This window comes from Oppia nitens, unplaced genomic scaffold (assembly GCF_028296485.1).
Source record: "Oppia nitens isolate AA-2021 unplaced genomic scaffold, nextdenovo-longstitch-racon4-pilon3 scaffold19_pilon_pilon_pilon, whole genome shotgun sequence".
Taxonomy (NCBI): domain Eukaryota; kingdom Metazoa; phylum Arthropoda; class Arachnida; order Sarcoptiformes; family Oppiidae; genus Oppia; species Oppia nitens.
The window spans coordinates 1,072,868-1,091,305 of record NW_026533198.1 but is presented as its reverse complement, the minus strand read 5'-3'; the positions used below and the strand labels follow the sequence as shown (position 1 = coordinate 1,091,305).

At 21.4% G+C, this 18,438-nt stretch overlaps 1 protein-coding gene across 1 annotated transcript in view; it reads left to right on the top strand.

Annotated features, from left to right (window-relative positions):
- LOC128966165 (uncharacterized) overlaps positions 1-18,438 on the top strand; it is a 36,591-nt gene that overhangs the window by 14,019 nt on the left and 4,134 nt on the right. Inside the window, exons 2-10 of the mRNA XM_054312979.1 lie at positions 2,114-2,214; positions 2,869-3,059; positions 6,610-6,641; positions 8,168-8,251; positions 8,338-8,448; positions 9,069-9,281; positions 11,444-11,755; positions 14,605-14,898; positions 15,807-16,466. Of these exons, the coding sequence (XP_054168954.1) occupies positions 2,140-2,214; positions 2,869-3,059; positions 6,610-6,641; positions 8,168-8,251; positions 8,338-8,448; positions 9,069-9,281; positions 11,444-11,755; positions 14,605-14,898; positions 15,807-16,466 (1,972 nt within the window). The 5' untranslated portion in view covers positions 2,114-2,139. The remainder of the gene's footprint in view (positions 1-2,113; positions 2,215-2,868; positions 3,060-6,609; positions 6,642-8,167; positions 8,252-8,337; positions 8,449-9,068; positions 9,282-11,443; positions 11,756-14,604; positions 14,899-15,806; positions 16,467-18,438) is intronic.

Here is an 18,438-nt window from a genome sequence, read left to right as displayed (position 1 = left end):
TTTTTAAAAAAATTTAACTCAAACTTGAATTACATTTTAAATTATTAATAATATATATATATATATATTATAATATTAGTCTACATTTTTGTATTAAATAATATTAAAGAATATTCTGTAAAAACTATTTGTATTACAAAAAAAAATAATAATATTTTAGTGACATATTTACTGTCATATTTGCCTAAAGTTTTTTTATTATTATATATTTTTTATTTTACTGATAACAACAACAACAAAAAATTGATATTTGTATTATTAAACAAATATAAGTGTATATAATATACAGTATATATCCTATATATATATACTGTATATAGATTTCAATGATACCGTTCCCCTCCCAATACAATAAACGGCATATGTATTTGACGGACAAAATATATTAAACACTTTAATTACAGTATTATTAAACTAATGTTTTATTTTTTTTTTATTTATTAATGTTTTTTTTTGTTGGTCTGTGTGTTTGGCGACGACAACAACAAAAAAAATATATACAAATAATTATAATTATAATAAAATCTTTTAAACAAAACAAAAAAACATAAAATACTGTATCTTATAATATATATATAAAACATAGCTTTTTATAATACAATATAATATATATTGTAAATAATGGATATATAATGAAATCCATTGTATTTTTTGTTATTTTGCTTAATTTACTTCACACACACACACACACACACACATACATACACACATACATATATACACACATATATACATACACACACATATATACACACACAGACATATATATACATACATACACACACATATACATACATACACACTCACACACATACATACATACATACATACACACACACACACACACACATACATACATACATACTCACACACACACACACACACATACACATTGTGTTTTAATTGTTTTGAATTTTTAGGCATCAATTAATTTTAATTTTATGCACCAATTGTTTTCACATCACAACACACATACTGTATATATACCGACACTGAAAATGTGTGAATAAACTAATAGAAAGTTGTTTTTAATGATTGATTTTTTTTATCACTCTCTCTCTCTCTCTCTCTCTCTCTCTCTCTCTTTCAGCTGTTTTTAAATATATATATATATATATTGATAAAATTAATAAAGTTTATAATGATTAAAAAAATAATACCTTTCATAAACATTTCCAAAAATTAATATATTTTTTTTGATTTTTAATATTTACTATAAATATATATTAATAATAATAATAATTAAACAATTTTAAACAATGATTTTAAAAAAAAAAATTAATTACTATTAGTTAGTAGTATTATTATTATTGGCATCAAATCAATAATCATTGTATTATTATATATTGTATATTAACTAAAAAATATTAGTTAAATAATCACTATATTTATTACACTATACGTGACTTTTTATATAAACTAAAAAACAATATCATCATTAAAAAAAATTATTGGATATAATTTATACAATTTTTATTATATATAATATATATTATATTTTACAAAAAAAAATTATATATAATACATTATAAGATACATATTTAATAATTTATATTATGAATTATTATTATTTTTATCATATATAAATTATTTATAATTATTATCATCAATTAGTAACTCAACATAATAATAATAATAAATATAATAATCTATTATATTTTTTACATGGCTCAGTTAGTTTTTTTATATTATATATATAATTATATCTATTGATTTTTATTATAGAAAATTGTATTTATATCTATCTATATATCTATATATCTATCTATATATCTATCTATATATCTATCTATATATCTATCTATATATCTATCTATATATCTATCTATATATCTATCTATATATCTATCTATATATCTATCTATATATCTATCTATATATCTATCTATATATCTATCTATATATCTATCTATATATCTATCTATATATCTATCTATATATCTATCTATATATCTATCTATATATCTATCTATATATCTATCTATATATCTATCTATATATCTATCTATATATCTATCTATATATCTATCTATATATCTATATATCTATCTATATATATACCTAACTATATATATCTAACTATATATTTATCTATCTATCTATCTATCTATAGGTGCACTAAATGGTGAACACAAGACAATGAATTCAATACAGTTGTCTATACTATCCGATGAAGAATCAGAACCAGCCATACATGTGGTGGCAGAAGAACAGGTATTATATTATATTATACTATACTATCAATTGATATATTAATACCAAAAGAAAAAAGTCATTTATTATTTAAATAAATAGTCATTCATTTGTATGACATATGACATCAATAATAAATGGCTTAATTGGATACTCATTTGTATGTACAGTGTATGTGTATGTGTATGTGTATGTGTATGTGTATGTGTATGTGTATGTGTATGTGTATGTGTATGTGTATGTGTATGTGTATGTGTATGTGTATGTGTATGTGTATGTGTATGTGTATGTGTATGTGTATGTGTATGTGTATGTGTATGTGTATGTGTATGTGTATGTGTATGTGTATGTGTATGTGTATGTGTATGTGTATGTGTATGTGTATGTGTATGTGTATGTGTATGTGTATGTGTATGTGTATGTGTATGTGTATGTGTATGTGTATGTGTATGTGTATGTGTATGTGTATGTGTATGTGTATGTGTATGTGTATGTGTATGTGTATGTGTATGTGTATGTGTATGTGTGTAATGTATTTTTTTTGAACACTTAATACAAATATTTAAATGCTGTTATTCATAGCAATACTAATAATATATAAGATTATATATAGTATATACTAATTGATTGTATGGTTTTGTTGTTGTTTTATTTTAATGGTAATTCAATTTATAGGGCAAAGCTATACTTCCCTGTAATGTCAGTCGACCTCTCAATGATTCAATAGATCTGATACTATGGTTCAGAGGAGACGCCGAAACGGCTTTATATTCATTGGACGCCCGAAAAGCTAATGGCATTCAAAGGGCTAAACATTTAGTATCAGATGATCTCAGCTCACGTGCCTATATTGACATCACCTCCAAGTAAGTAACATTATCTCAAAAAACTAACTGTCCTTTTTTAAATACATTAGCAAAAATAACATTTATAAACAATAATAATACAGTATATATATTGGTTTCATATACAGTATATACTGTATATATATATATATATATATATATATATATATATATATAGAAAATGTTTAATCGATTTGTTCACAAATTTAATGTTAAATAATAGGTTATATAAAATAATTAGTTATTATATATATATATTAGTATTTTTTTGTTGGATATACAGTAATCTTAAATAGTTATCGCTTTTTTATATTATATATATATATATATAAATATATTGTATATTCATTGATAAGTTTTCTGAATTTATATTTTTAAATTTTTTATTTTATAAATATATATTCAAAATATACATTTAAAGTTTATTTATAGCTCTATATATATATATATATTTATATATAATATATTGAATATACAAAAAAAAATTAAATGATTATTTTTGACACTTTATTGATGAGAAACCATTTATATATATATATATATTAAATATATAATATGTGTAAAACACACAAATATCTGCTACAAAATATAAATGTCAAACAAACAAAAAATATAACTTTATATTACATTACTGTATAATTTAATGGCATTTCTGAATAATAATAGTAATAATAATAATAATAATCAAAAGTCTTTAAGCCTCAGGTGTTGTCCAAAAAGACATACAATAATGTCAGTCAATCTCTCTCTCTCTCTCTCTCTCTCTCTCTCTCTCTCTCTCTCTCTCTCTCTCTCTCTCTCTCTCTCTCTCTCTCTCTATCACTCACTCACTATAAATACCGCATTGAATTTGTAATAAATAATGTATTTTCTATATTGCCTTAAATTGTTGGTAATATATATATATATATATTATATAAAATATAATATATTTATAATAATAATAATAATAATAATAATATTGTTATTTATTGCTATTTGACTTGAATTCACATATAATAATAATAATAATAATATAAAAAAGTTAATGCATTTTCAAATAATACATATGTATTTATATACAATATGTAATATATATATATATATATATATATATATATATATATATACAGTATATCACTGCTGATACAACAAAATACTGTATTATTATAATAATATGGTTTTAAGTTTAAAAAATAAAAGATTTTTTTTGTTGAACATATAATTCTTTAAAACAATAAAACTTTTTTTAAAATAAATTATTATTATTATAATAAAGTTTTATTATATATTTTTTAAAAATAAAAATTATTTCTATAGAACAACACTACTATTTAAATAATATTAAAAATTATTAAATTTTTATGTTATTTTATGATTTTGGATTCATAGTACAATCACAATAAAACTTTTATTTAAAAATTATTTTTTAAATAAATATTTTTATTTAAAACATATATATATATATAAATAATTAAATTGAATGAATGAATAGATAAATGCATATATATTTTTTGGGTAAATTAATTTTGTAGATCTTTATTATAGTAATAATTATTAATTATATATATATATATACTGTACAGTATATAAACAGTAAATTTTAGTTTATTTTTTATACATTTTTGTGAAAATATTTTAGTCCTATGAAATGATATTTTCATTTAACAAAATTATTTTCAAACTCTATTATTATAATTATTATTAATTATTGTATTTTTAAATATCAAAAGTATTATTGCTATTATTTACTATTTTATATAATAAATATTATTTATTTATTTTTTAATTTTAATATATAAGAAAATATTTTCTAAATTTATTAATTTTTTTAGAAACTTCACTAGAAATTAAAATTAGTGAAATTTTTTTTGGGTGTATATTATAATTACGACAATTTTTATAACAAAAAAAAATAACTTTTACATTATTAGTATAGTTAATAATATTTTCAAAATGCATTTTTATATAAATAGTTATATATATATTTATACTAAATTATTTAAAACATATACAATAACAACAAAAATTTTGTTTACATTTTTATAGGTAAAAATTTATTCAGTGTATAATACTTATTTTATTTTATTTATTTATTTAACTTACAAAAGTATATTGAACTGTATAAATAGGCATTATATATATATACATATTATATAAACTGTATATACAATATGTATATACAGTTTATCTAAATTTTATATATTTATATATATATTCACATTTACACAGTTATTGTTATACAGTATTATATATTCAATATATATATATATACAGTATATAAATTGTAAATTTCAATTTATACTGTATATTATATATATTTTGTATAAATAAATAATATATATATATATAGTGTAAATTCAAACCAATTTTGATTTTTCTAGTTTCTAGAGATACAATGTCTATATAAATATATTTACAGTATATATATATACTATATATATATATATATAATAAAAAAACATTTGCCATTTGAATGTCACACAATTTTTTTTTGATAAGTGATTGTTTTGTAAATATATAGCCAGTAATACTAAATAATAATAATAATAATAATAATAAAAAGTGCACTTATTTTTTGGCATCATTTTTATGACAAATCATTTTTTTTTGGATAATATTTTGTGTCTGTTTTTATTATTATTATTATTATTATTTTAACAATAATCACATAAAATAGTTTATATATTTTTTTCGTTTTCTATACAACAACAACAACAAAAAATTAAATAAAAATAACGTATAGATAATTGTGTTTTTTTATTATTATTTATTTTTTTGAGAGATTATGTGTTTTAAAATTTTTGTTTTCTAGACATTGATTTTTTTACACATACCTAATGTTTTTATAAAATTTTTTAAAAATTATTTTTTATATATATTAATAGCATTCCTCTAAATAATAATAATATTGAATATAATATATATAAATGCTTTATTCAATTTTTTTTTGTTATACTTGAAGGTATAGATAGTATTTATTTTTGTTATAAAAGTTTTTATTTTTAAAAAATATATATATATATATTATTTCATTCAATTTATATATACAATTGACAACTAATTCAACAACAAAAATATGAGTTTAGCTTTCAGTACATTGATTTTATTAAAAATTTATTTATATATATATATATATAAATATATATTGATATCTATCTATCTATTTATACACTGGGAGATGCCATGTCATTCAATATACTGTATATATATATATATATACATTATAAAAAAATAAAATATAATAATAATAATAAAATGTATGTCTCGTCAAACAAAACACTTGATTGAACCAACAAAAGGGGCAAATTTTGTCGATATATATATACATATATATATATATTTTTATTAGTATATATATATGTATATATATACTAATAAAAAAATATTATTGAATTTTGCCTCAAACCCTCTCTCTATAAGGAATTTATGATATTATATATATATAACTGATTATAAAATTTGTGACATAAATATTATTGATATTTATTTTATATTTGATTTGCTATATATACAGTATATACTCTATATATTTATAATATATGATAATATATTGTTAATAATTGCAATTTTTTAAAAATATCATTTACAGGCCAACAGCACTTGTCGTCGATTCAGTTAAGGGTAAGTTTACTTTATATATGTTTTATCAATAGTTAAATAGTTATCAATATCAAAAATAATAGATAAACAATTTTCTACTGTATATACGATATATACAGTAGAAAATTGTTTATCAAAATTTCTATTAATATATATATATATATAAAATACTATTTTTGTGTATACAATAAATACCAAACACAATGTAATGGTTTTTTTTTTTGATAGAAATTATTTGTAACTATTTTTTTTCTCTGATTTTAGTTTTTTTGTGTTGAAAAATATTATTCTAGTTTTTGTGTTAAATAGCATTACTTTTTATATTATTATTATTATTACTATTATTGATTGTATATATTTACTGTTATAAACAGTTATAAATCAAAGTAAATGTCAATCAATAGGAATCGATTTATTTGCCAGAAATTATCAATTTTATAAACAATTTATATATATATATATATATAATATAAATGCAATACATTTTTATTTACAGCAAAACATTTTCATGTTTGTTTGCTTTTTTTTTTATTTTACTGTAATATTGTTTTATTTTTAATAATAAATTTTGTTTGTTTTTTAAATAAGTTATTTTATATATATATATATATATATATATATATATATATACTAATAAATAATGACTTTTACTTTAGTTTTGACACACAAACACATAACTGATTTACTTATTGAGAGTATAACTCTCTCTCTCTCTCTCTCTCTCTCTCTCTCTCTCTCTCTCTCTCTCTCTCTTTCTCTCTATCTGTCTCTCTCTCTGTCTCTCTCTCTTTCTTTCTTAATATTTTTGAACTGTAATACATATGTCATCAACTGTATTGCACCCATAGTTTTTTTGTTGAAGGGATAGACATCATAAATAACTTTATGTATATATATATATATATATATATATATATATATATATATATTATATATATTATGCGTATTTTTTCGTGGATATCAATAATAATATTAGTTTAGTTTATAAAGTTTATAAGTAGTAGTAGTAGTATTGATAATCTCTTATATAACTTGTACAGTATATACAGTATACAAGTTGTTTATAACAAATATCTAATATTAGATTTTAATACATTGAGTGATGAAATGTGTTGTTTGGATAAAATCAATCATCAAAATATACAGTATATACTGATATATATATATATATATATATAGTTATACTATACTGTATTTACAATACAATAAACATATTAGGAAAATACAGTATATATTTTTTTTGTTTGGTGACAAATGTTTTCACTATATATTTCCATTACAACAATTGTTTATATATTATATACAGTATATAATATATATAGTAGAGTACAGTATATTGAATAATATAAATAAAAATAATTTTTTATACATTAATTTTATTAAAATCTATTTACAGATTAAAGAGAGAGAGAGAGAGAGAGAGAAAATATATATATTTAATATGTTTTTCTAGTATTTTTTTTATGTGTATATATATATATAAAAATAATTTATTTATTTAATTAATTATTTTTTTAAAAATATTTTTTATATATATATATTATTAGCTACTGATATGGGAGAATACAAGTGTAGAATTGACTTCAGGAAGGGTCGTACCCAATATAGGACTGTCCATTTGGATGTAATCGGTAATTATTGTTATTATTATTATCCATATATTTATTTCAAATTATTATTATTATTACTTTTGTTTTTGATTTTCAATACATACCAGTGCCTCCTAAAGAAGTGATAATTATGGATGAATATGGCCAGAGATTAAGGGATCCGGTCGGTCCGTTCAATGAGGGCGCCCACCTAACTATTATTTGCGAGGCCGAGGGAGGTATGTTAGTCGACAACGATGATGACGACACTAAAAAACTAAATTAAATTTATCACAATTTTTTTTATCAGCAATTTATTATATAACGATTATAAATAAATGTTATATAACTATACATACACATACATACAGTACATAGACATATATACACACACATACATGCACATACATACATAGACATATATATATATATATATATACATACACACACATATACATAAACACATAGACATATACACAAATATATATAAATACACATACATACACACATATATACAGTATATATACATATAAACACACATATACACTCACATATGCACACACACACACATACATACATAGATATATACACAAATATATATATATATATATATAAATACACATACATACACACATATATACATATATACACACACATTTACACACACACATTTACACATACATATACACACCCAAAATAATTGCATCCAAACGAAACACAAAAAAAATCAAATAAATAAAATCCAAAATAATAATAATAATAATAATAATAGGATTAATGTCTGATATTGTGATTGTCTATACAGTATGTACTATAAGTACTTATATGTTGTTGTTATTGTTGTTGTTGTGATTGACAGGCAAACCGCGTCCAAGTGTTGTCTGGTATAAGGATTCATCCGCTGAATTGGTTGACGACTCCTATATGGTTACCCCACAGGGAATCGTACGAAACGAATTGGTTATAACCCGATTGTTACGTACGGATCATAGGTCTCAGCTGACATGTCTGGCCTCTAACTCTAATCTAACAAAAGCAGTCATCACTGCCAGTATAACATTGGAGCTCAATCGTAAGGGACAAACATTTTTTATATATATATCAATATATCAATATATATATACCATTTAGTTATATATATATATTTATATATATAGTTTTATTTTATTTTTCACACATATAGTTTTTTGGCTGTTTGTTTGTTAGTCAGTATATATATATTCTGTGTACAGAATATTCTGTATATTATTTGCCAAATATTTTGATTTTTTTGAATCACTTTTGTTCTCTATATACTGTATACAGTATGTATTGAATATATACCGTATTATAATAATAGATTATATATATATATGTGATGTACAGTATATACATATATATAATATATAGCCTTAAGTAAGTGTTATTTTTTTCTGGCACTATAATATTAAATCAATTGATTACATACCCGTACAGTACTATACATATGTTATCTATGTATGTGTGTGTATGTGTGTCCCTCCTAACCTTGTTTTATGTTGTTTAGAGGGCTTAAAAATAATGTATATATTTTTTAAGTATATATATATATCAATATTATAATAGAGAGAGAGAGAGAGAGAGATAGTCTTTTTTAAAAAAAAAAAATTATTTAGTGAGTGATGACCGGTCTCTCACTTAAACACTGAATAAATGGTTTCATGTCATTCATCACACCTTTATTTTGTGTGTGTTTTTATATTCAATGATAAATCAATGCATTTTTTACACACACACACACAAAACTAACAGTTTATATACTGTATATATATATATTTTTTTTTATTAAACGCTAAGTCATATCCTAGTTTACACACACATACTGTATATATATATATATATATAGCTATATATTATATTTATAGTTTATATAGTGTTATAAACTTAAAGTATTCACATCTCTCTCTCTCTCTCTCTCTCTCTCTCTCTCTCTCTCTCTCTCTCTTTCATATAAACTCTTCAAATGGATTGCATTTATTTTTTTGTTTTGTTTTGTTTTGTTTTGTTTTGTTTTGTTTTGTTTTGTTTTGTTTTGTTTTGTTTTGTTTTGTTTTGTTTTGTTTTGTTTTGTTTTGTTTTGTTTTGTTTTGTTTATATTAAATCCATTTTTTATTTATATCAATACCAATCTCTCTTTCTGTCTCTCTCTCTCTCTCTCTCTCTTTCCTTATGGATATCTCGCACACTATATTTACGACAATTTACAGTACCGTTAAGTTTATATATATACTATATATATATAATTTATTTATATACAGAATATTCTTTATATAAAGAATATTCTGTATATATATATGTGAAAAATATTTTGCATTAGAATTACTTCTAGTTTTTATTTATTTATATAATATATATATATAGATATATTATAGCATTCATAAAGAATTTCATTTGAAAAACATTTTTTTAATATTTATATTTATACAGAATTTTTGTGAATATATATATAGAAAATTAATTTATAGTTTTTTTAAAAAAATATATTATAATTAATATTTGTTTTCAAACAAAACAACAAAAATAAATTTAATTATATTATATATTAATATTTAGTTACAGTTGAGAGCAAACAACAAACAACATATAAAAAATAATAATTTTTAATTTAATTTTCATTCATTTATTTCACATTCAAATATTATAAGTAAACTTAAAAATAAAATAAAAATTATTTTTATAATATATATTATTAATTTCTAATAATATAATATTTATTTTTTTAAAAACAAACAAACAAATTATTTTTTATAAATTATTATTTTCTAATAATATATTATTTTTTTTAAACAAACAAACAAATATTTTTTTTAATTATTATTTTCTAATAATATTATATATTATTTTTTTAAACAAACAAACAATTTATTTTTTATATTTTTTTAAACAAACAAACAAATTATTTTTTATAAATTATTATTTTCTAATAATATATTATTTTTTTTAAACAAACAAACAAATATTTTTTTTAATTATTATTTTCTAATAATATTATATATTATTTTTTAAAACAAACAAACACTTTATTTTTTATATTTTTTTAAACAAACAAACAAATTATATTTTATATTTTCTAATAATATTATATTAATTTTTTTAAACAAACAAACAAATTATTTTTTATATTTTATATTTTCTAATAAATTTATATTATTTTTTTTAATTATTATTTTCTAATAATATTATTTTTGTCTATTTTTTGTTTTACCGAACAAACAGTTCGTCCACTAGACGTACGAATAACAACAATTCATCGGCCATTGCTGGCCGACCAGCCGATTGAAGTTGTATGCGAATCGGGCGGTTCCCGACCGCCAGCACTGGTCACCTGGTGGAAAGGATCCAAACGATTAGGCCATTCAGGATCGGTAGTAGCAGCCGAACAGTTGTCGGCAAACGAAAATCTGACCACCAGTACCGTCCAATTTGTACCGGCCGTCGATGATAATGGCAAGATATTGTCGTGCAGGGCTGACCACTCGACACTACCCGATTCGGCGCTAGAAGATTCATGGATATTGGATATATATTGTAAGTATATATATATATATATATATATATATATAATTTTTTTTTAGTTTAATTGGGTTTAAAAATAAATAATTATATCAATATATTACTTATACTTATATATAATTGATAAATATATAATCAGATTAACTGATTACTATTGAAACGATATTTTTTTAAATATATATAATTTATGCGTTATTTTTTTGCTATATATACAGTATATTTAGTATATATATTACTTATATGCGATTTTTAGACATTTATTGTAAAGATTATTATTTTAGTTTTTTTTAATTTAATTGTAATTTAAATTTAAAAAAAAAATAATTATATCAATAGTATATTACTTATGCTTATATATATATACCTGTAATTAGAAATATTTATTATTATTATTATTATTATCAGAAACTGATTACTATTGAAACAATATTTTTGTTAAATAATAATAATATATATATAATCAATATATGCGATTATTATTATTTAACTATTTTAATTATATTACCAAACAACCACTATATATATATATATATTAGTAAAATACAAAAATAGTAAAATTAGTAAAAATAAAATTCAATATTTAAAAACAAAACAACAACAAAAAATTCTCAGATATATTATATATAATTTATATACCAAATCAATATTGACTTATAATATTCACTGTAGTATTTAACTCTCTCTCTCTCTCTCTCTCTCTCTCTCTCTCTCTCTCTCTCTCTCTTTCTYTCTCTCTCTCTCTCTCTCTCTCTCTCTCTCTCTCTCTCTCTCTCTCTCTCTCTCTTTATATATATTATTATATATTGACGTTAATCTACTACTTAAACATCAGTAATCACAATGCAATATCTTAAGCCTCTCTCTCTCTCTCTCACTCACACACTCACTCACTCACTCACCCACTCACTCACTCACTCGCACTTCTAAGAGCTTTAACATAACACACAAAAATATTGTCAGATATATTATGTAATCCCTGACCTCTTGATATATACTACAGTATAATATTATATATATAGTATATACACAAACATAGCACTAGAGGGGTGTCAGTCATAGACATTAAGATTTTTGTTTTGTTTGTTTGTTTGTAATCCTTGCGCTATGTTTTTGCTTTTATATACTCTGTTTTTGGACACTAATGTCAATACTGTTATAACATTCATTAAGAGAGAAAAATATCTCTTAACAAACTGTTTCTGGATTTTTATTTTTATATTTTGATTTTATTATTATTATTATTATTATTATTATTATTATTATTATATATATATAAAGAGAGAGAGAGAGAGAGAGAGAGAGAGATAGCGATTTAATTCAAGTGACATATTTTCTTACTTTATATATATATTGTATGTTATATTTATACATAAAATAAAAGTACTCATAAAATGTGTGTTTGTATGTATGTATGTGTGTGTATGTGTGTGTATGTATATGTGTGTATCTGTGTATGTATGTATGTGTGTGTATGTATGTATGTGTATGTATGTATGTGTGTTTGTATGTATGTATGTATGTTTGTATGTATGTGTGTGTATGTATGTATGTGTGTGTATGTGTTTGTATGTGTTTGTGTGAGCTTACATAGTATTAATAATATACAGTATTTGACTTCAAATTATTATATAATATTTATTTTATTTTTTCTCTTAACACACACACAAACACTTGACTTAATAGCAATAGCTTGTAGTTGTTGTTGTAGTTATTAATAATAAATAAATATTATTTATAAATAATAAATATTAATAATAACAATAATAATAATACTAAACATATATATATTGCGGATATATTTCACTTCACATTATTTCTTATTTTTATCTTATGTGACATTTAATGTATATTATATTATAAGTATTATATTATACTATACTATACTATATTATAAATGTTATAAATAAATGTCTAAATAAAATAATAATATAATATAATGCAATCAGCTATATATATATATATATATTTATATATATATTTACTATATATATATATCGGGGGGTAAACCAGGTATCAAAATGTATAATACAATCAACAACAATGATATTACAACCAAAAAATCTTTTAGTATTTTTTGTTTAATATATTTAAAAACAATTGTTTTTATTTTTTTAGAAAAATTCATATTCAATATATTATTTAAATATATGATTTAAGAAATAGTAAAAAATATATGAAAAATAATAATAAATAAATGCTAAAAATCTATAACCAAAAAAAAAAATATTGATATCGAAAATCATGACTAAAATAAATATTTTTATTTTTTTTGTTGGATTTTATTTTCGAGTAAAATATATTTTTTAGGTAAAATGTAATTTATATGTTAAAAAAAATTTGTGTTTTTTTTAAATAAAAATAAAATATAGTCAATACATATATATATATATATATATATATATATATATATATATATATATATATAGACCAATAGTGTATTTGACATACATAAGTAAATTTGACTTTTAAAAATATTATTATTATTATTATAATATATAAATATAATTTAAATGTATATATATATATTGAATATATACAGTATATATACAGTAAACACCCATTTGCTATAAATAAATTTGAATAAATAAATAAAATAAAAATTGTTTATTTTTTTCCAATTCAATTGTATTTAATCAAACATTATATATATATATAATATTTATATTATAATACAGTATATAATTATATATATTAAATACTGTATAATACAGTGTATATAATATATAAATATTACAATATTGTATATAATACTATATATTTTGGTTAAAAATTTTTAATTTACTTTTAAGTATTTAAAAAAATAATTAAAATACTATTATTATTTAATATTTGTTTTGTCTACCCTACCCCCACCCACCCACCAGATAAACCACGATTGACTGTATCATACGGTGCCAGTATACACCACGATCAGCTCCGGGAGGGCTCCAATGTATCGTTTGAATGTCACGTTATGGCCAATCCGCCCGTCGGTGAAATCAGTTGGAAATATGACCAACAAAAACAACTATTAAGCAATAGTATGCCTAATGTCGATATAATGGGTACAACACTAGTGTTAAGCGATATTAGGCGACATAACTCTGGGAAATACCGGTGCGTTGCGGCCAATGCCGAGGGTGTCGGCGAAAGCGATGATATTGTATTGAAAACATTATGTAAGTGTGTTAGAAATTTTCTCTGGGGAGGGGGGGGGGTAAAAATATATGTTTAATTTATTTTATGTTTATTTATTTTTAAAAATTTTATGTTTATTATGTATGTAAATATACTATGGGATCCCATCTCCCCATATCTATAGGTATTATGTATATACTATGGGATCCCATTCCCCCATATCTATAGGTATTATGTATATACTATGGGATCCCATCTCCCCATATCTATAGGTATTATGTATATACTATGGGATCTCATCCCCCCATATCTATATGTATTATGTATATACTATGGGATCCCATCCCCCATATCTATAGGTATTATGTATATACTATGGGATCCCATCCCCCCATATCTATAGGTATTATGTATATACTATGGGATCTCATCCCCCCATATCTATATGTATTATGTATAACAGTAGACTACTATATAAAAATAAATTGGATATATATATATATATAATTAATATAATGATTTCAATTATAATTAGTTATTATTTTTTAATATAAATATTCAACATTAAGTTTTATTACTAATTCAAATAGATTTATTAATATTATTAGTATTTATTTTTTGTTGTTGAAAATTATAATTAAAACAATAATAATAATGATATTATTTACTTATTATTATATTACTATTTAAAACAAAAATATTTAAAGGGAGACATCAAAAAAAAAAATTTAATAAACCCTTAATGGTTTGTTTTGAAACTTTCCTATAAATTTCTCATTAAATTTTTTCTTGTCCATAAAATAAATCAAAAGTCATATAAGTTATATTAGAGGCTATATTAAGGGAGGGGTGGGTTAGTATTATATGACTTATCATTCAAACAACAAATAAATAAAAATCTAATTAATATATATGGACTCTATATATATATATCTCTATGATCTAACAGATGCACCGGTATGTCGACCGGATCAGCGTATTATATACGGTGTCGGCAAACGTGAGCCCATACAAGTGCCCTGCGATGTCGAAGCAGATCCACCGCAAGTGTCTTTCCGCTGGAGTTTTAACAATAGCTACGAAGTGGTTGCTGTGAAAAATTTTGTGACCACCAAATTGCGATCGGTGGCCACCTACGCTCCCCGTACTAAATACGGTTACGGTGAACTGTATTGTTGGGCCAGGAATAAACTGGGCGAACAACTGGAACCGTGTGTCTATCAGGTTATACCCGCCGGACCGCCACAACCGGTCCGCAATTGTCTGGTCGGTAATCAGAGTACCGATGGACTGGTTGTTAAGTGCGAACCGGGCGATGACGGTGGGCTGGAACAGTCGTTTCATTTGGAGATATACGAGTCGGAGGACGGTAGGCTACAGTCCAATTGGACGTCCGTACAGCAGCAGCAGCAGGGGCAAGGGCAAGGGCAGGGGCAGCCCACCCGGCCCTACAATAGCCCGGTGTTTGAGGTAACTGGGCTGCCTATAGCTACCAGTTTTGTACTGGTTCTCTATGCGGCCAATGCTAAGGGCCGTTCAAATTATGTTACCCTAACCGGTGCCTCAGCTAAACAGCCGTTTAAGGATGAGTTTACTTTAGGCACACTTCGTATGTATTAATTATAATTAATTAATTAATTAATTTTTATTATTTTTGTAATTTGTTTTTTTTAATGAGTCTAAATAGTTAGTAATAATAATAATTATTATTATTATAATTTTTAAATTGAAAATTAAATTGCACAATAATCCATTGTAAATTATCAATAATAATAATAATTTACAATTTTAATTTTATTTTATTATTTTTGTTGATATTTTTTTCGAGTGTATAGTTTTAATAAATAATTATTAATTTTAAGTACAAAAAAAATTGTTGAAATTAATTTTTTTTTGTGTAATTATATTGCATTTAAAACTATGATTTTTTTGAAACATTTTATTTTTTTTGATAAATTAAAGGCTAAATAATTTCAACAAAAATTATTTATTGTGTAATGATTTTTTTTTTGGAGGAAAATATTGGTGAAAATTTCGTAATATATTTTTATGGTTTTGAAAATTGCAAAAATTTGTTTTTTTCCTGTTTATTAGCAAAAAATTATTTTAATTTTTTTATGAAAATATTTAAATCTTAATATAATATATTAATATATATTATTAATAGAGAAATCTTTAAGCAACAAAAAAAAATATTATATTATAAATTATCATAATATTTATGCCCTTTATTAAGATATACATACCTTATAGTATTTATACAATGCATACATACTATGGTATTATGTTTATACTAAAAAAATAATAATTAATTATATGATATATATATTTTAATTAAAAATAGCACTTTAATTATTATACCTATATTACAGTATGTACTGTACTATAATATGACTATAATTAATATTTTTACATTTAAGTTTAATTTATATATAAATATATATTATTATTATATGTGATAGCTAAAAATTAACAAAAATTTTTATATACAATATATCACTTAAATTTTTTGTTGTTGTTTTAAGTTTTAATTATTAAATAAAAGACAAACAAAATTACTAGAATATATATATATATTTAAAAATAAATAAATAATTTTTACAAAATAATTGTGTATTACTACACAAATAACTGTTTCAATTAAAAATTTTACATAAAAATATTTTTATACAATAATTATTATCTTAAGTATAAAGTTATTACTGAATAATGAAAATGTTTTGTTTGTTTGTTTTAAAACTATTAGTAGTAGTATTTTAGTATTTATATACATATATACAGTATATATATATTTAATATATTTTTAAAAAAGCTGTTAATATAATACTTTACATTTGTATATAATTATTATATAAACTTTATATATATAGTGTTTATACACTATTTCTTACTGTTTTGAAAAATGATTATGACTTTTATATACCAAAAAGTTAAGCATCACTTAACTATATATATACAGTATTTATAAAGTTATATATTATATAAGTATTATATGTTTATATATATATTTATAAGATTCATAAATTTAAAAGTGATTTACTCATCACTTTTGATATCATACATCAAGTTATATAACAATATACAGTATATATATATATTGTTAGGCAATGGTTAGGCTCTTAAAAACAAACACAACAACAAAAATGAGAGATTAATATCTCTGAGAAATCTCTGAATTAATGTCTATATTATCGCTAAAATCTTTATATCTCTCTTTCTCTCTCTCTCTCTCTCTCTCTCTCTCTCTCTCTCTCTCTCTCTCTCTTTATTTATTTATTTATCTCTCACTTACACACACACACACACACACACACACACATATCATATGAATATATATTTGATGGTATATTTTTAGGACGCCTTTTCCAAGTGAAATGTCTTTAATTTATTTATAAATTTTTATTTTTTTTTCTGGTAGTATATTATATTATATATATATATTTAAGATGAATTTCTTTTATGAATTTATTCATATAAATTTTTTTAATATATATATATATATATTCAGTATAATACTATACAAATAATGTAAGTTATATAAGATATATAAATAATTTTAGTATATATATACAGATATATAT